The sequence below is a fragment of the Psammomys obesus genome, unplaced genomic scaffold (assembly GCF_907164565.1).
Source record: "Psammomys obesus unplaced genomic scaffold, mPsaObe1.curated_primary_1811, whole genome shotgun sequence".
NCBI lineage: Eukaryota > Metazoa > Chordata > Mammalia > Rodentia > Muridae > Psammomys > Psammomys obesus.
Genome location: NW_026596051.1, coordinates 34985095 through 35005643, shown reverse-complemented (window position 1 = coordinate 35005643; position 20549 = coordinate 34985095). Strand labels below are relative to the sequence as shown.

Below are 20549 nucleotides of genomic sequence, written 5' to 3'. Positions count from 1 at the left end.
TTGCTATTTTGGTTTCTAATCCCTGTCCTTCCACTTTTACTCTCACTATTCACCAGCTCCCACACCCTGCGCCTGCCCGAGTACTTCTCACAGCCCAAGTGCAGCTACTTAACCTCAGGGCTGTGCCATGTCTCACCCTTTAGGAAGCTCTTCCACTGTGGCTTGGTGGATACCAGCTCTCAAAGTTCTCTCTGCCCTGTCTGCTGGCTTTCTCTCCTCTCTTTTAATTTTACTGTTCCCCAAGACTCCATTAGTCCTTTTCCCCTTCATTCACTGGGCACATATCAAACTTTTATTGAGTATTTATGCTCCTGGCACTGTATTAGGCAATGGTGTTTGTTCTCCATGATTTCCCTGGATGACAGTAAATAAAGCCACGGCTTTCACTATGTGGACGACAGCTAAAGCATCCCTACACTCTTAATACCAACTGTTTTGTAAGCTCCAAACCCTTGATCACCACATGTTTAGCAAAATTTACCAGATGTTTTATAGGAAGTTGACAAAACTACCACTTTAAAAAAGCAATCTGCATATAAGTTTCAAATGATTAGTGAGAAAAATAAAATGCAACCACAAGACATTTCAAATCAGTTCCACAAAACACAGGAAAAGAAAACAAATAAGAATTTATGGTAAATAAAAAAAAAAAAAAAGATAAGCCCCAATCTACTGACACTTTAAGATACATATTAAAAGACTCAGTCTGGGTTAAAAGAAATCAGTTGGTGAGTTAGAAGCCAGCCTCATCTACAAAGTAAGTTTAAGACAGCCAAGACTACACAGAGAAACCCTGTCTCAAAGAAGCAGAAGTATAGAGTAACACTAACAACTAACAAAACGCTAACAAAATGAAAAGCAATGTAGCAATGTAGAAAAAAATACACGCAAAGACCACCGAGACAATAAAGTATATTACATTTCACACAAATGAACCCGGGAGTATTGACACTGGCGTTTTTGCATGTGAAACACAAAGCTAAAAGTCAGAAGAAATTCATTTAAAAAGTCAGTTATGGCTCTCAAAAGTTAACAGATTAAGTTAAAGACAAGTTGAGGGCATTCTAGTACTAAAAACTAACAAGTTTTAATGAACAAAGAGGAAACTTTGTCCCCAAATCTATTCTTTCAAATAGTCCTTTATATTGATCATATTTACAATCAAAAAGAAGTTACTAACAACATGAAAAATATCCACATAGCTCATATTCAAACATGATAGCACAGTACACTGGAAAACAGTACTAACAGATGCTTTCAAAGTGCCAAGAATGGCTGGCATGTAAGCACACTCCTTTAATCCCAGCACTCTGGAGGCAGAGGCTGGTGGATCTCTGAGTGAGGCTAGCCTGATCTATAGAATGAGTTCTAGAGCAGTCGGGGCTACACAGAGAAATTCTGTCTCAAAAAAACAAGCAATCAATCAAACAAATGAACAAAAAGAAAATGCCAAGAATGGGCACATTTTAAAAATCAAGACTACACAGCCAGCCTTATGTTTGGCCAAATGAAAACACGTAGCTTAACAAATACTTAAGAGTTCTTCAGCTTGGATCCTAAACCTCGCTTCCCAAAGGACCACGCGTTAAAGGAGCAGACCTACGGTGCAACTGGAGCTGGTGGAACTTTCAGAAGATGGGTCATACATGGAAGGAAACTAGGCTACTAGAGCACATCTCTGGGAACATGAAGACCCTGCTGCCTTCCTGTGTTTCACTCCCCAGAACCATTTTCTTTAACATGCAACCTGCCATGTGCTATGCTGCCTAAGACCCAAAGCAAGAGTGCCAAGTAACCATTCACTGACGTCTCTGGAACTGTGAGCCAAAAGAAACCTCTTACTGACTTTTTCCAAGTTTTTGCCACAGTGATATAAAACTAGCCAACACGGGGCTGGAGAGATGGCTCAGAGGTTAAGAGCACTGGCTGTTTTTCCAAAGGTCCTGAGTTCAATTCCCAGCAACCACATGGTGGCTGATGACCATCTACAGTGAGATTTGATACCCTCTTCTGGCATGCAGGCAGAATACTGTGTAAATAATAAATCTTAAAAAACAAAACAAATAAACAAAAAAACCTAGCCAACACACACAGAAAAAATACAGAGCTACATAAAGAGAAAATAATGGTGAAAAACATAGAGGAAAAAACAAGCAAACTGAAAATCTGATCAATAATATATCAATATTATATATTATTGATATGTTATATCAATAATAATATAATCTAAGCAAGCAAGATAAAAGAGTGAAAATATAAACATGCCAGTGTTTAACAAGAAAAAAATTTGGCAAGCTTAAATAGAAAACAAGCACATCAATAAGCTAAAGAGGTACAATCACAAATGCTGAGATTTTTAAAATTTGTTAAAAATATTTCAAAGTCTGAAAATACAAGCTCTCATATTCCAAATAATCTATCATATATATAAAGACTGCACATAAATGACATATTATGCTTTGTAGACCCTCTCTGATCTCCACCTCTACCAGCATTTTAAGGCAAACCCTAAATATCACTTCATTTACCTTCTAAAATAGATTATGATTATGTAACAAAGAAAATTTTAATTATAGGAGAATCTACATCAAATATTAAAATCATAAATTACAAATTCAAGACATGAGCTGGGCAATGGTGGTACACACCTTTAATTCCAGCACTTAGGAGACAGAGGAAGGTGGAGGATCTCTTTGAGTTTGAGGCTAGCCTGGTCTACAGAGTTCTAGGCTAGCCAGGGTTACACAGAGAAACCTTGTCTCAGAAAGAGAGAGGGGCAGGGAGGGAGGGAGGAAGAGGAAAAGGAGAAGAAATACTTCAAGACATAGAAAATTTTAAATACAACAAAAATGTCCCATAGCTGGGCAGTGGTTACCCACACCTTTAATCCCAGCACTCAGGAGGCAGAGGAAGGTGGATCTCTGACTTTGAGGCCAGCCTGGTCCACAGAGCAAGTTCTGGGACAGCTGGGGCTACAAAAAAGAAATCCTCTTTTAAAAAACAAAGCAAGCAAACAAAAAAGTCCCCAAACTGGCTCCAAATGCATCATAAACAATCATCTGAAGCAGGAGAGACAGGAAGAGTAACTAAAGCATCATGAAGAGGCATGGGAGGTCTGAATCCTGCTAAAGGAATAAAGCCCAAAATATCAGCATTCATCTCTACCAAGACATTCTGATCTATCATTCCTATGTTAATACCTTAGAAACTCGTTACCAAACCTACTTCCAAGACTAAAACCAAACAAGGTCATCCAAAAGTATACAAACAACACATAGCAAGACCCAAGTCACTTGTACCTGCAAAGCCTCAGGGGACAGACCTGAGCTCTAGTGAGTGATCACACTTTATCCAGTTTCCTTTCCTACTTCAAGCTCTGTCAATTTTGTACCCTGCCCATCTGAGAGAACTCTAAATACTTACATGCTCTCCATTCATCAGGATGTTTAAAGGGAAACGCTAGCCCATTATCAATTGCAGCTATTTTAATAAGCATTTCTTTACCATCAATCCAGTTTGATTCCTAAAAGGGAGAAAAATGATCTACTGATAAAAGTCTATAAAAATATTGCAAACGGATCAATTACAATAATTATTGAGGCTTACGTGCATGCTCTCTTGGAAATCTATAAAATTAAAATTAGATTTCCAGAAAAAAACCCACAAAGTCATATAAGAGACAATCTTTATAAACAATAAACATTTCATAGATGTTATTTTAAAAATTGGAATATATATTTAGTTAATAAATTATTTAACATTTTTCATCTCTAGAGAAGAAAGTTTGAAAATACTAACTTTAGACAAAGAGTCTAGATAATCCATTGCTTAAATGTGTGCTATTTGCCTACTGTTACTTTTCTTAAAAAAAAAATTATCTGATTTCATGTATATGGGTGTTTTGCCTCCATGTTCGCATAGCACATGTAAGGGCTGGAAGAGGGTGACATATTTCCTAGAACTGGAGTTACAGAGAGGGCTGTGAGGCACCATGTGGGTGCTGGGAGTTGAACCCAGGTTATTTGAAAAAGCAGCTGGTGATCTTAACCATTGAGCCATCTCTCCAGCACTTATCGGTTTCTTTTGTTGAGCATACTTTTAAGTTACTTAGTGACTAAAGTTTGTTTTTTGATATGGCTAAGTACTATGCATACCAATTTTCAAATTTCCTGGATAACTACTTAAAAATACAAACATCTCAAAGTGAGGCAACAGCTTAAGCAGTAACTTGGGAACACAAAGATTAAATACGGAAGAAATTATTTTAAATATTCTACAAAGCATATATTGTTCTAAACTTAAGAAAAAAAAAATAAAAAGAAACGATCCTAAAAGGGTATCTTATCTAACTATATAAATTTGAATTTGTGAATAAGAATGGCCCAGTAGGCTCATATGTTTGAATACTTGGTACCCAGTTGGTGGAACTATTTGGAAAATATTAGATGAGGCCTTGTTGGAGGAGCTGTGCCACTGGGGTTGGCTTTGACATTTCAAAAGTCCATGCCATTCGCAGGTGGTGCTCTCAGCCTTGTGCCTGTGGACCAAGATGTGAGCTCTCGGCTACTGCTCCGACCTTGCGCCTGCTGCTGTGCTCCTTGCCATGACAGCCATGGACTCTAATCCTCTGCAAGCTCCCAATAACTCCTTTTTCTCTAGAAGTTGTTTTGGTCATGGTGTCTCTTCACAGCAACAGAAACAGGTACCCAAAGTTGATAGTACCAAAATTGATAGCAATTAATCTGAAATCTGTAATTCTGCTAATGTGAACCATCCATACAGTCTGTTATGTAAGTTTAAGCCAGTTTATTATAAGTAGAAGTACTTTTTTTTAAAAGTTCAGGGAATATGATTCACAAGTAAAACAGTATTTAATTTTATTATGTAATGTTATTATTACCTAACACTAAATCAAAACACTCAGAAGAAATTTAATTAGCAAATACAAACATGTCCCTAGATATCAGAAGCCTTTATTGCATAAAAATTGTATTGTATTTCTAAAAATGTCAAAAGCTTTTACTTGGTCTCCAATATACATAAGAAAAAGATAGGAAAGGAAAGGGGAAGAGGTGCATTGTTCTAGAAGTATAGTACAGACCTAGGGATATGGCTGTTGGTAAAACACTTGCAGCACAAGCTTGAGACCCTAAGTTTTTATACCCAGGACCTATGTAAAAAGCCAGGTATGGCAGTGCACCTCTGTAATGCTACTGCCAAGGAGGCAGAGACAGACAGATGCCAGCCAGCCTAGCTTACTTGGCAAGCTCTCAAAAACAAGGCAGATGGCTTCTGAGGAATCACACTGAAAATTGACCCTTAGCCTTCACATATATTTACACACAAGCATCCAACTCCAAACACACATATGAAATGCAATGTGAACAAAGTGATAGAAGATGAAAACAGACAAAAGGGATTAGAAACCAAAAATGTAGTTGGGCGGGCAGCGTACACATGTACTGTAGCACATGGGAAGTAGAGTTCAGGGTCAACTATAGCTACAGAGCAAGTCTGAGGCCAGCCTGGGCTTTCGTTTTTACCTCGGTTAAAAACAAAACCAACCAACCAACAACAGAAATAATCCCCTCACCAGCAGAAACAAGGTAAAGAACTTGAAGAAATCTGTTTATGAACTGAATACATAATTTTATTCATTAAATTTTCCTTACCTCATTTTCAATTTTCTTTGCATATTTCTCCTTTTCATATTTGACTAACCAATTATCATTGCCCCTGTCTTTCAAAAGGAATAAAAATCTGTTAGTCGATATTCACAAATACTGTGGCTTCACACTAAGAGGCAAAATCTCATCTCCCAGTTTTTGAGATTTTCATTGGTTCTCTATAGCACTGACTCACCATATATATGTGACTAGTCTTATGTCAACTTGACACACAAAGTAGAGTTATTTGAAAGAAGGGAACCTCAATTGAGAAAAAAAAAAATGCCTCCATAAGATCCGGCTGTACAGCATTTTATAACCTAGTGGTTGTTGGGGAGGGCCAGTCCACTGTGGGTGGTTCATCACTGGGCTGTGGTCCTGGGTTCTATAAGAGCGCAGGCTGAACAAGCCAGGACTCCGCCATGGCCTCTGCATCAGCTCCTGCCTCCAAGTTCCTGCCGTTTGAGTTCCTGTCTTGACCTCATTAGATGACAAAACAGCAATATGAAGGAAGTATAAGACAAATAAACCTTTTCCACCTCTACATGCTTTTTGGTCATGGTGTTTCACCCCAGCAATAAAAACTCTAAGACAACAGAAAAGTTATGATTTAACACAGGTTTAAAAACATGGTCAGCGTTAAGTTGACTCTTACTGAACTTTTCTCTATGCTAGATTACTCTCCTAAGTGCTTCACCTGTATTAACTGATTTGGCCTTCAGAACCATCCTGTAAGGTAAGAGCAATGGCTAGAAGGAGGTTAGTTAAAATCAAAGACAACGTCTTCTCACTTAACAAGAAGGCACATTCACCCTGGCTGGTGGCACATTCAAAGCAGCCTCACCCAGTGTCAACAACTGAGCAGTCTGCACCAGTTAATATTGACTTATGATCATTTAATTAAAAAAGTCAAATTGAGAAAATTATATGATGCTTTTCAGAAGCTAATATTAAGTGATGAAAACAAACTTGAAAGCAGTAGTTTCCAAGTAGAATATCTAAGAATCACCAGGAGGCCCTGTGAAGCACAGCCCTGGCCCCAACTAGTAATTTCTGAAGAGGGTGGTATTTGAGAAGATATACATTGAGTAAGTTCTCATGAGTCTGGGAATCAAAGCTTTGACCGCTCTACATCACTGTTCCCTCACAGTACAGCACAAACAAAAAGCTTAATGTTTCAAAAATGAAAGTAATAGTTACACAATATCAAAATAAGAATTTTTTCATATATGCAGATAGCATTTCTAGTCTCTGGCTTTGTCCTGCTTTTAGGCAACTGAGGGGACAGGAAATGTTCTCTGTGGCCCAATATGAAACAGGACCTCAGCACAGGACTACCTGCCCAAGAGGGTCAGTGCTTCCTGTTTTCCAAGATGGAAGAGGACTGGATTCTCTTGAACCAACATTTATGGCTTTGATTTCAGTAATGAGAACCTGATTTACAACTTAAGAAATTGAACAAATGAGAGAAGTCAATACCTGTGTTTCTGATGATGTAATCCAAAACCACTAATCTTTCAAACTGTGTCTGAAACTGTTTTCTAATATTTTCAGGCAGAGGCTCAGCTTCAAACTTCCTAAGCCAATACTCAGCCTCCTTGTAATCTTTCATAAACAGCTGAAAGGAACCAACCTATAATTACAAGAACTATAGTTAGGAAGGAAAATACAAACACAAAGGCATTACTCTTCAAATTTCTCACCAGTACTAGCACAAAATGTTACATACATAAGCACAGTGAGAAAAATGGCACTTAACACTACTCCAGATAAGCCACATTTATTAAGATCACTTAACATATTAGTTTAAATAATCACAAGAATACAGAGCAACTAAAAGAGGTTCAACCCAAGACTTTTAGAAAGCTCTTTTAGGAAATTAAAAAAAAAAAAATACACATATGTCCGGAAGGTGATATTCTTAAGAATGTTACTTCCTAAAAATAGGCATCAAAGTGATTTTAATTGAGAGGCCAAACTGAACAATGTCTTGGTTATTTCATGGCAACAAAATTTTCCAATGGAAGCAGCATTTCTGTATTCTTTTCATAACATCAAGGTTGTAAAAGTTTTGGTTTATGATATGTAAACATGTTTTTGTTTTAACCCCAGGTGTGGAATATGGGACTGATTCAGATTGTCCATAGCAGCAAACTATTTGCCTCCTGCAGGCTCTGAGAGGGGCTCTTTGTCAGCTGTAGTCAGTATAAATCAGAGGACCCTGAAGAGGGAATAAATGCCAGAGCTCAGAGAGTGTTGGGGGAGGGGAGGCTCCAAGGAAAAAGAAGGCTGCTGGTGCCTGCCTCTGCTGCTCCTGGTTGCTGTTGATGTAGTGTAAAGAGAAGTAGGAGATATCCTAAAATGAGGATTGGACTTGCCCCATGGAACTTGACAACATTAACCAGGAAGTAGCTGAGGAAAACCACAACTCCTCTCTCCACTAACCTCCTTTCTCTCCTACCTGGTACTGGGGTGTTGGAGAGGATGGGGATAGAGAAGAGAAGAAAAGGTATTAGAAACATAAGTAAAATCAATTTAAAAAGTAATACCTACAATCAAGTAATAGAATAAAAAAAATTTAAAAAATGGATTCTTTAGGCAGATCAACAATCATGTCATAAATTTTAAAGATTTAATCAACTGATTGTAGTTTTTTTTTAGTGTAGCCTTTCTAATGGATTTTAATTCTTTTCCTTGAAGATATGCTCATTTGAAAATGCACTTTTATTATTAAAACTGCGAGTTAAAAAAGTTGCTGCCGGGATACAAATTTCATTAGCAGATGATGTATGGTAACACGTGACCTATTCTGCTTCACAAATGCAAGCCAACAAATCGCCATGAAGAAGCTTGCTTCACAGCTTAACATTTTATAAGTGAGTGAGACATTTTAGCATCCTAAAGGTTTTCTTTTAGTCACAGTTATTTTAGCACATCCAAGAAAATAGTAAAAATGTTCAAATCTGACTGCCTGGAATATAATTAAATAAAAAAATAAATTGTGAGTTTTTACTCAAATTCTTTAGACACTTGTACAACAACAATAAAATTACAAGTAAAATATAGAAGTTGCTTTAAGATGGCCTTTCCATTAGTTCTCTGCATCCTTGCTTAGCGAGGTGCCAAAGGCCCTTGGGTTTACTTAAAAATGGTAAATAATAAATCTGACTCGTAGTGAATGCACACAGAACTTCCACTAAGTCTCTGCTATCTGCCAACTACTTGAGATGATATCTTCAGTTATCCTAGCAACTTAAAAAGTAGTCGTGGTTTTCATCTCATTTTATAAAAACTGGGACTGTTTTCAGAAAGGCTGAGACTGGAACCTAGCTCTAAGTCTAGACCTGTGCTTTTCACAGTAACTTTACAAAGCCTTTCAAATCACATCTTCTTGACTCCTAATTCAGTAAGCTCCTCTCCAGAAAACGACTGGACATAGAACCTTGCAGATACACACCAGGCAAGCACTCTATCACTGAACTGGAACTCTAGTCCAGGCATCCTTTTTTTTTTTTTTTTTTTTTATCCGCTCAGAGCTCCTTCTAAGCAGCTTTCTCAAACTGCATTGAAACTCCTTGTTATCATGAACTCAAGAGGAGGAAGTGTTTTCTTTTTTTTATTATCTCCACAGCCTACAGCAGGATGCCCAATATCTAGCTACATTCCTCGTCCCAGGACCCTAGAAAGGGCATGTCCAACTGCCCTGAAAGCAAAGCTTACAGTAACTTACCTTAGGAGGAAGTCCTATCCGATGGAACTTTCTACCTACTTTTGGCACTTTCTCTAAGGCATACTTTTTGCCTCTTGATTTTGCACGGTCAATAGCACTATAGTTAAACGTCTCACTGACAAACCAAACCACCTAGAAAAATGAATAAAGTTCATATCAAGGTAATTCTGTTCACACATACCATCAAATTCACTCTAATGCTGTAAATGAGCAAGGTCTAATCCTGTAACAAGACTCCTAGAGAACCTAAAATATAAAGGTCAGAGAATTTTAAATGACATACATTTCTTTCAAAAAAGGTATAAAAAGCAGTCTAAAGTTTCCAGTGGAAAAAATATGAGCCTTGAAATATAGAACTAGGAACAAACATTTTAAAGAAGGCATCAAATAAAATTACATAAAGGCCCCAAAGAATACAAGGACAGTATTGTGGCCATATTAGCATGTTATCTTCAGCAGGATCAAAAGAGATCTCAAGATCTACCCCTCTCTTCCGCTTTCTAGATACTAGCCCTTTCCCCTTTTTGTTAGCATCCTGTGTCTTCAAAGGAATAAGGGACAAGTCCCTTGGCTACTTTATGGGTCTATACCAGCGTGCATGCAACCAGCTGCTCCAGACTCCTGAATTAACACAAAAGCCATTTCAGTTTAGGCTCTATCACTGAGAATTTTCACTCGTGTCCACAAATAAGTGAGCTCTAAGAACAGGTACAGCCGGAAAGCAAACTCTCCTTTACCTTCGTTTTAGGTACAATGCCCAGTTGAAGCTTGGCATCCACCAGGTAGGCACCAGCTTCAGAAAGGTACCCCTGGTTAGGAAGCAGGCAGCCTCGGCCAAAGCAGCAGGGACAGCAAACCTTATGAACATACTTGGTCCACTTTGGGTTCAGCTGGCTATAAGGCTCTTCTGATTTGGGTTTAAACACACCAATAATATTCTATGGGGGAAAAAAGCAGAAATCCTATTAGACTTTTAGGAACAGGTGAATAACAATCTACAAAATGCATGGCAAAAAATAAGATTTAGGCTTTATCCCAAAGTACTAAGATGACTGATTCCAAAGCACTGTAAGAATGAACTGCGATTTAAAAGCAATAATCCCCTGTATCGGTGTTTTTCAAACTTTGATCTGACAAACCTTAGAGGCTTCACGCCATTTAACTAGGTTAACTGCATGTGTTTTGTATTGCTGCAGTTACAAAGTAACACTGGGTTATGACCCCCTTTCTTCAGTCCCCCAACACCCCTTTATGGCTAGGTTGTCCAGGCTGGTTTCAGACTCACAAGCTTAAGAGTTTCTCCTGCCTCAGACTGCTTCATGTAAGCAAACAGAACTGTGTTACTTATAATCTACCAAATACCCAAGTATACACTCAGTCACTATCTCCTTTCCCTGCTGTGCTAAACATTCTAAAAACACGAGGAGTTCATTACAGTTCATCTCCAGTACTCAGAACAGTGCCTGACAAACAGCAGGTACTCAAGTAACTCTTTCAAACACTAACAAACTGAACATCTATGTTGTCAGCAGCTCTCACCTAAGATTTTCCCCATTACGTTTTGCATGAACCTATCTTAACTCTCCCATCAAGAAAAAATTTTGGCCACAGGTATTGGCACATACCCAGAATCTCAGCACTTAGTGGGTTAGCTAAGGCAGGAGGATCTGGAATGGCCTGAGATATGTAACAAAATTAAAATAATATGTAAAATTAAAATAATAAATAAATAAAGAAAAATGTTTATGTCTAAAAGTTTATAATTTTTAGCACTAATCTAACAAAATATATTTATTAAATTCAATTATCTCAGACAAAAATAATAAAATTTTAAACATAATTTCTTTGTAATGCAATAAATTCTAAAAATTAACTTAAAAAAACACCACAAATTAAGAACTCAAACCTGAAAATCAGGCTTGTGGCTCTATACCTATGATCCCTAGCACCTGAGAGGCTGAGACAGGAGGCCTGCTGCTAACAATGAGCCATCATGAGCAAAGAGGAGACTGTCTCAAAACTAAAAATCATCAACAAAAACAGCAAACCTGAAACAAAGACAGTGTCTACAAATAGCAAATTTTATATGTATATATGTATATATATATATATATATATATATATATATATATATATTTTTTTTTTTTTTAAAGAAATGGTATAATTGTTTCTTAAAATGGTTTGGGTATAACCCAGCTGGTAGAGGGCTTGCCTAGCATGCATGAAGCCTTGAGTTCTATCCCCAGAACCACATAAAACAAGGCAATACACACCTGTAAGCCCAGCACTCATAAAGAAGGCAAAGCAGGTGCTCACCAGTCCAGGGCATACAAGATCCTGTCCCCAAAATTCCTAATCCCCTACAAAAGAAATGTGGGTCTGACTACGGCATACACACCCATGTATTTTTGTTGTTCTTGTTAACAAATAGGATTATGCTTTAAAAATCATTTTAAAAATATACCTTCAAGCCTTGCATGATGACACACACCTTTAATCCCAGCGCTCAGGGAGGCAGAGGCAGGAGATCTCTGTGCGTTCAAGACCAGCCAGGTCTACAAAGTGAGTCCAGGAGAGCCAGGACTACACAGAGAAACCCTGTCTCGAAACAAACACAGACACACACATGAATTATTGGAAGTGGGACTGAAATGATAAACTTTCTCCCTCATGAAGAAAGGGCAGTGAGTTATATACCATACAGAAATCTTTTAGAAAAGACAGAACCATTTCTGAATAACTCTGGACTCAGTGGGATAAAGTTCTATTGATGTCTCTTTTCCACTCCGGAATCAGAGTTCACTTCAAGTTGCTGCACTCCAAAGCCTTCAAGCTTTGCCAAGCCTCTTTTATGTGGCATAATGCCAGGAAAATATTCCTGGGGCATTAAACTGTACCTAAAGAAATGAATCAAGCATTGGGATATGGCATTATACAGGATTTGAAGGTTCCAAGTACCACTGTACTTGGTTAATATGGTAACAGGGCTTAAAGGGGGGCTATGAATATGCATTTAACAAATCCATAGATAAATATGGGTATAAAATAAATGCTTGAAACCAAACAGAAAATTTCAGAACAGCAAGCAACAACTGCAAATTATCAGCTCCATTTCTATATTATTGAGTGCTTAGCAAACCAACAGAAACCACTGACCTTTATTTTGGAAAAGAGCAAACAAACAGATGTAATAGAAAAATCATTTCAGAAACTCAGACATTTCACATTTAAAGCAGTGACATCCAAAATTTGTTTAATACGTGTGAGGTTCTCACCCTTTTACAATCCTTCACAAAGTAACTTCCACTTGACCCCTGAGTGATTCTTTCCGGGAGAACTCCAATTTCCATTGCTTGCTCAGCTCTTAATACAAGATTAGCAAATTCTGGATCTTCCAAGAACGAGTTTAGTTCTGAAATAACAGCAATCACTGCATTAGACCAGCGCTGTGCTTGCACATCCTATGGACTTGTGTGAGTGGCTCCAGGACAGTAAGGTACAGAAAAAGGAAATCAAACATCAAACAGTCAGCTTTGATCCTCACAGCTGACCTCACTCTTCTGTGTGTGTGTGTGTGTGTTCCTGTAGGGGTGCATGTGTGTACATTCGGGTGTACACACATGGACGTCAAAGGTCAACCTTGGATGTTTCTCAGGACAGGTGTACTTGCCCTCCTTTTAAAAATATTTAGATGTTCTCTTTCTCTCTCTCTCTCTCTCATATGTATATGGGTATTTTGCCTGCACCTATGTCCGTGCCTGGTATCCTGGGAGGCTAGAAGAGCACATCAGACCACCTGCAGCAAGAGTTACACAACTCAGGTTTCCTGGAAGGTCAGTCAGTGCTCCTAACTGCCAAGCCATCTCTCTGGCTCCCTCCCCTTAAACATTCATTCATTCATTCACTCACTCACTGGTACATCTGCATGTTCTCATGCATGGAACCCAGAGGACAACCTTGGGAATCTTCTACTTCCATCATATGGGTCCTGGGGATCGGACTCTGGTGGTCAGGTTGGCAGCAAAGCATCCTTACCTCGCAGAATCACCTCTCGGAGCCCAGCTGTTTTTGGGAGAATGGACAGGGTCTCTCATTGGGAACTGGGGCCTGCCAATTAGCCTCAGCTGGCTAGCTAGTGAGCCCAGGGGTCTGCTGCATCTGCCTCTCCACAGCACAGGGATTACAAGTGCATGTCTATCAAGCTGCCCCCTAATGGTCTACAGCCTTTCTCCCATGCTCCTTGAGCAGAGCTTGCTCCTTCCCATCTACTGACTTAACAATGTATCATCCAGGTCTAGTTCATGCTCCCCTGTTCTCCTTTCTCAACACTCCCCACTCCCAGGCTCCACCCGGAAGTCCCACTACTGCACCCAACATCTTTTCTTGGCTGCTAAAAGACAGCTCAAGACTTACTACCCTCAAAACTCAATTCCTTATCGCTAACATCTCTCTCAATCTCGATGGCCTATTCCAGGTGTTGCCAATTCTGTATCTTCCAGTTTCTTGGGCCAAAAACCTTGGATTCAACAATGACCTAATACTCTCAAAAATCTCCTCATCTGACCAACCAATGAGCCGTAAGTATCCAAAACACAAACTCTTATAACTTTTACTCCTATAATGAAATCAGCCTTATCAACTCCTTCCTGAATTATATCACGCCAATTCACAATCAATCATTCCTTTGTATTAACCAGCCTAAGGGCTTCTCATTTCACTCTAAGCAAAAGGTCAAGTCCTTATGGTCTCTACTTTCCCTTACCCAACTACTGCTAATCTCCACTTTATTTGCGCATATCTCCTGATTGTTTTGTGAGCTCTGAGCAGACAAGGATTTCTTTTACAGTTGTGTCCCTAGAACTAACAGTTTTCAGAACATAATAAGCAGTCAATAATCACCTGCTGATGGATTAATAATGAATCATTTAGAATGCACAGACAAGCCAAAAAAGCCACTTCCATTTTAATTTGGAAGGTACTTCAATTCTCTATGTACATTATTATGAAAATCCAAAAATCAACCTTCTTTAATTCAAGCTGAAATAAAAATGTTATTTACTATTTTTTTAAGTCTTTACTGACAAAAATATTACAAAAAGGACTATTTGGACATATTTTATCTACTTAAAAGAATGGCAAAGCATTCTACACCACCAAGATGCCCATTCCAAACAATCCTTGTTTGTCCCTTGAAAATCCTTAAGAATAAAGGGAGGAACTTTGACCTTGGTGACACTGGATAGGGATCAATATGGAGCGGTCATTTATATTTGTTTGAATAAAGATTTACAGGTTTCTTAAAAAATAATTTATGTGCATAAGTGTATGACTGTGTGTATGTATGCCTGGCACCCGAGGGGGCAGAAGACAGTGCTGGATCCCCCTGACTTGGAACTGGAATTATAGATGGTTGTGAACAGCCAAGTGGGTGCTAGGAACTGAACTCAGTTCTTCTTGTAAGAGCAGAGCCATCTCTCCAGCCCCAATATATGAGTTCTTAACAAAAGAACGATCTTGAAAAGTTTTTTACTTCAACCTTATTCCTAGTGCTGGGTACCTTCCAAAATACATCACCAGCAAGTGATCTTTGGAGGGAATGTACACAAAATGATCTCAAAGAGATATCATTTCTTTTCCTTACTGATTTTTGTATGCATGAAAACAAACACAAACCTCTTTTTGCAGAAATGAAGTCTCCTACAGTTTTACTCTCTATCCCAGATGCCATGTGGAGCAAATCCAAAGTCAATTTAACCCTTTCTGTGACAGCTCTTCACACTTCATGGTGCCCCAAGTCTCTCACTCTCCACTTCCTTCCACATCAAAGTGTTCAGGCTTTCCATACCCTAGTTTCCTGCCTATTTAATGCCTCCATTTTTACTTGAGATTTTAAAAATGTTGTATTTTACATGTATTGCTTGCATGTATATATGTACACCAAGTACCTTGTGCCTGCAGAGGCCAAAACAGGGCTTGGAGTCCCTGGAACAGAAGCTACAGATGGCCGCGAGTTTGACAAGTATGTACTGGCAACCAAACCCAAGTTCTTCAGAAGAGCAGAAAATGTTCTTAAACATCCCCATGCTTCAGCTATCCAGTTTCTCCATAAAACAGGGCTTCCAGAATCAAGAAGCCCATTGCAGAATAGAGATGCTCTAGTTTGATACCAACTCAAAAGAAGAGGCCTTATAATGCTGCATTAGTTACTTAGGATCCTGCCATATACTCCTCATTTATCTTAGAATGACTCAACTCTGAGACTACTGCGGCCTCTCCCACTTCAACAGTTCCTTTGGATACTACATGCATGCTATTACTATTAAATGTTACTGAACTGACATGTGGGTTACACTTTGGAGCTTAGCACACATATTTTCCTCCTTTCTGTCATGGAACCCAAAACCACTCTCTAAATATTTAGTAATCTGGCTTCAACCAAAATAAGATCAATTAAGAGGTATTTCTGTACAATACAGAATGTTCTCAGCCTCTTAATAAAACACTATCCTCCCCACTGGAAACAGCCATTCTCTTATTTGAAGATGCCCTGGATTTACCAACACAATCTACAAAGATACTTACATGTAAAATAAAATAAAGATAAAAATAACTGGTTTTAATTATGAGAGAAAAGGCTACTTCAACTATTTTCAAATGAAAGCAATTCATTTTCAGTAGCTAAATTTTCACTAACTGTGTCCCTGGCAATTGCATTCTACAATTCCCCAAGTTCTGGGGATTTAAATACACACTGGTAATGGGTTTAACTTGAAGAACACCCACAGACATTACACTGCTTTGTGCCTAATGTGCTTCGGATAATCTGGTTTGAGTTTCAGTAGCTAGAAGATAGAGTCAATTGTATTTTCTTTTGGAAAGGGGAACGTAAGGGACGGAACTTGGTGCTGGAGGGACTCTACACTCCTGGCCCTAGTTGACCTTTTTAAATTTTTAATTGAAGTTATATCCATGGTTTTAAGGAATAAACTGTTACTTTGATTTCTGTCCATGTCATAAAATTCTCAATTTTTCTTTCTTTTAAAAAAGATTTTTCATTAAGTGTGTATGTGCGTGATGGGGGTTATGTGCATGTGTGAGTGGAGGAGCCTCTGGAGTCCACAGAGGGCACCAGACCCTAGTGCTGTGAACTGCCCTATCGGAGTAACAGGAACTGAACTTGGGTCCACTATAAGACCAGCCTTCCTAACCTCTTAGTCACCGCATCAGCCCTCAAAAATATGTTCTAAGGAGACTCTCAATTTTATCTTTGCCACGCCAGTGGCCTTTAGTTAAGCTCCAACCTTACTGAGGTCTCTGATTTTCAAAGATGTCCATCCAGCTCCCCCTCTGCATTGTCTTTACTGTCCCCACAGAAAACCAAGCTTCTTCCCCACAGCTCCACTCACTGTCCACATGTACAACCTTAATAAAATGACCTAAATTCTGGGAATGCACAGAACTTTGTTTGGCTCTCTGATGTATCACATGGACTGGCCTCCACAAATCTGTCTAAAAAGGTAATAAAGTATCCATCTGACCATACCAAAGGCTATTACGGATGCTCTGGAAAGCACAGACTCTAAAAAGCTATTTTACCTTTTACAGTTAGATGGCTATAAGCAGGCATGCTAACAGCATGGTTTCATTTAAATAAACCAACAAGAACTCATCCTCCCTTGAAGATTAGAACTAATCTGACTCATCTTTCCTATACCTTACTCACTAACTAGAATTCCTTCTAATAAAAGTGCTAATTAGTTTGGTGAGTAAACATGCCTCAAGGGTTCCAGCTGATCTCACTGGCCCTCTCATCTATTTACTTTTTAGATTCATCTTATTATATGGTGAGAATGTGTTTGCCTGCATGTATGTATGTGTATCATGTGCATGCCTGGTAGTGTGGAGGTCAGAAGAATGCATCGGATGCCCAGGAACTGGAGTTACAAAAAGCTGTGAACCACTGTGTGGATGCTGGGTCCTCTGCTAACTGCTGGGTCATCTCTCTAACCCTGCTTCTTTCTAAAACCCCTTATTTTGACTTTTTTTTTTTTTTTTTTTTTAAGCGAGAGAGTCTTGCTATGCAACCCTGGCCACTATGGTCTTTACAGCAGACAGCCCAGGCTAGCCTTGAACTCATGAGTCCTGCTTTACCCACCTAAATGCTGAGATTACAGGTATGTATCACAAAGCCACACTCGCTTTCTTATGTGGGAATCCAAAGCAGTACTCATTTCATGCGGCTAGCTATGATCTACTACATGTGAAGTGCAGAGAACTATGCCCAGCGTGTACAATTATTTGTTTTATAACACAGACTTCTATAGAAAAATGGGCAAAGTTCAGAACCTGATTAAAAAAAAAAATAGGTAGTCTCCGTTTTAGCTTTACCACTTCCTGGCTATTTGACTTTGTGCAAACTTACTCACTCCTAAATTTCTAGGAGCTACCCAGTCATTACGGTTTTATTAATTTTCAGCTCTCACCACAAAGAAGAGGGTTAGTGACAATTAACTTACTGTGCTGCTGTGAGAACTAATGAGATGACAAAAACCATCTTAAACTGTAAACTGGCATATAAATATCACCACTGAGAAGGTAGGGATTCTGATTATCCATTTGCATTCTAATGACCATTCTTATTCTCTTTTGACTTTTTTCTAGCCTTACTAGTGTTTACACCAAACAGGAGTAAAAAACAAACCAATCCAACCCTGTCAAACCATAAAGGCTTTACTTCTCCAACACACAAGGCAACTCTGCGGCAAGAAAAGGCAAGCAGCAGCCATGTGGGTTTCAGCTACCTCACAGACTGGATTCTACATCATAGGTGGTCAAGTGTCCACTGCAGCTGGTTGAACAGAGGTTCATTTGTGAACGTGGAAAACTTCATACCCCTTTGCTCTATTCGTGTGGTATTTGCAAACCCTCAGCTAATGTCATGGTAATGGCAGACATGGACCCAGTGCATTTCAGAGACCACTGCCTTTAGGGCTCTTATTTAGAGTATTTGTATTTGAATAAAAGTTCAGTTAGAACTCCTGACTTGCTCTGTCCAAAATCCTTTCAAGTCACATTAGCACATTAGCAGGTCAAGTAAAACAGCTAATATCTGAGAAAATGAGCAATATTAATAACAGCTACTTTTCCTGTTACATGGAATGATAATCCTCAACAGCGCATATACCACTTCTTTGGATGCATCCTAGCATCAAAAAGTAGGATTTTTTTTGGGTTTGCTTTTTTGTTTTGCTTTTTAAACAAGCCTGTCTAGAGGCCAGGCTTTGTTTAATCCCAGCACTTGGGAGGCAGAGGCTGGCGGATCCCTACAAGTTTGAGACCAGCCTGGTCCATTGTTGGTTGCAGGACAGCTAGGGCTACACAGAAAAACCTTGTCTCAAAATAAAACAAAACAAAAACCAAAACAACAACAACAAAAAAAACCCAAACCAATGGAAACAAAAACCAAACCAACCAACCAAACAAAAACCCTGTCTAGACTCCAGATGGATCTCGTACAAATCTACTCCATTTCAGTCGAACTAGCCAAACTCCTCTCCACGGGCCAAAACTCATCACACAGCTATCCAGACTTGCAATAGCAAGCCTTAATTTTAGTTTAAATACTGTCTGTTAGCCTCTCTTTCAAAGGCGACCAGCTTAAATCGGCCCACATGATAATGAAAAGGTGTTTTCCTTCTGCAGAGAGCTGGCTGCAGGATTTCACCCGCCTCTGCCCCCTCTGGCTAACGTCATAATGGCAACATTTAATAGAAAGTTTTGAAACTTGTCCTGGAGGCAAATAAATGGGCTTTCTTTCCTTACATCTCTCGGCTGCAATCGACCCCGTAAACTCACGACTCCGAGGCGAACTTTCCGGAGCCTTCGGAGTTCTTAATTCAGAACTTAAGTCCAAGCTTAGACAAACAACTTACGTCACGGTCCTGGGTGAAGTTTCCCCTCAGTGTTTGGTTCCCAGCTTGGACCGACTCTTTGGGGGAGCCTAAAGAGCGAGTGAGACTTCAGCAGTCCCTGTCCGCCTGCCACAGAGCTTTGGAAAGGGGAGAGGAAACTGAGGCAGGGAGGGGCGGGCTGGACGCGGGCTGCGCGCGCGCGGGTCGCACCTGAGCACAAGCCGCGGGTCCGGTCCAGCTCGGTGGAGGAGCTCGCGGAGATCGTCGCGTCTCCGGACGCCAGCGGCAGCTCGACCGGGGTGGGCTTGCGGGGGACGGCCGCGCCCTCGTCCGCCCGCAGCCTCACCGCCGTCCCGGGCGCGCCCCTCCGCGGCTGGGCCCAGGCGACGCGGGGCAGCAGCGGTTCCCGCTCCTCGTCGTCGTCTTCCGAGGGGCGGGTGGGCTCGCGGGCCTCCGCCATGGTCTCTGCAGGCGGCTCGGGCGCTCAGAGCTGCGGGAGTCCGGGCCGGGGCCTCCGCATCGCGCCAAACCGCGGCGCACCGCCCGAACCGACGCCACCTCACCAGTCCACCAGCCCGCGCCCGCCACGCCCAGCCGCCGGCCACGCCCAGCCGCCGGCCACGCCCAGCCGCCGGCCACGCCCCGCCCCTCGAGCCCCAGGACGCTGGCCTCACGCCTGCGCAGAAGTACCAGGGGCGGGGCGAGCGAGGGCGAGGCGGCCACCTGAGGGTGTGCTCCGGAGGTGGCCGGGCAGCTGCTGCCGGCCCGGCAGACGGCAAGGGTCGGCGCGGTGTCGCGGAGGTCATCCCCCTCCAACCTAAATAGCCCTCCCTTACTACTCTGTGTACATTATATACATTTATCTCACTTTTCGCTAAACGTCCATGAAGGCTGGGAGCTTCCGTTACTCTAGTCCATATGTTGTGTCTATTTATTTGACTAATAGCTTGCAATGGAAGTCCAAGAGAACAGGGAGCATCTCTCAACACATAACCTAAGTCTTGTTATAATCTGTACATTAAATACATTTATTTGGTACGAGTACAGGGAGTTTCTGTTTAGACATTCTTATAGTGTTAATATATAGTTTCTTTTTTGCTCTGACTAAACTGCTATGTATCGACACCTAGAAATTTTTTTCAAGGGCCGTATTTGGCTGTTAATTATTTCTTTTCTACTTCACTGTTTTGGTTTCTCCTTTTCTTTCTTTCTTTCTGCTTCTTAATTGTTTCGCTTTTCCTT

General features: G+C 40.3%; 1 protein-coding gene across 1 annotated transcript in view; it reads right to left on the bottom strand.

Annotated features, from left to right (window-relative positions):
- The window catches only part of Pi4k2b (phosphatidylinositol 4-kinase type 2 beta), a 29400-nt gene extending 9518 nt beyond the window's left edge, over positions 1-19882 (bottom strand). The window contains exons 1-7 of the mRNA XM_055624307.1: positions 19518-19882; positions 12672-12808; positions 10134-10334; positions 9397-9528; positions 7146-7299; positions 5673-5740; positions 3424-3523 (exon numbers count right to left, since the gene is read on the bottom strand). Coding sequence (XP_055480282.1) covers positions 3424-3523; positions 5673-5740; positions 7146-7299; positions 9397-9528; positions 10134-10334; positions 12672-12808; positions 19518-19767 — 1042 coding nt within the window. The 5' untranslated portion in view covers positions 19768-19882. The remainder of the gene's footprint in view (positions 1-3423; positions 3524-5672; positions 5741-7145; positions 7300-9396; positions 9529-10133; positions 10335-12671; positions 12809-19517) is intronic.
- Positions 19883-20549: the final 667 nt, after the last annotated feature.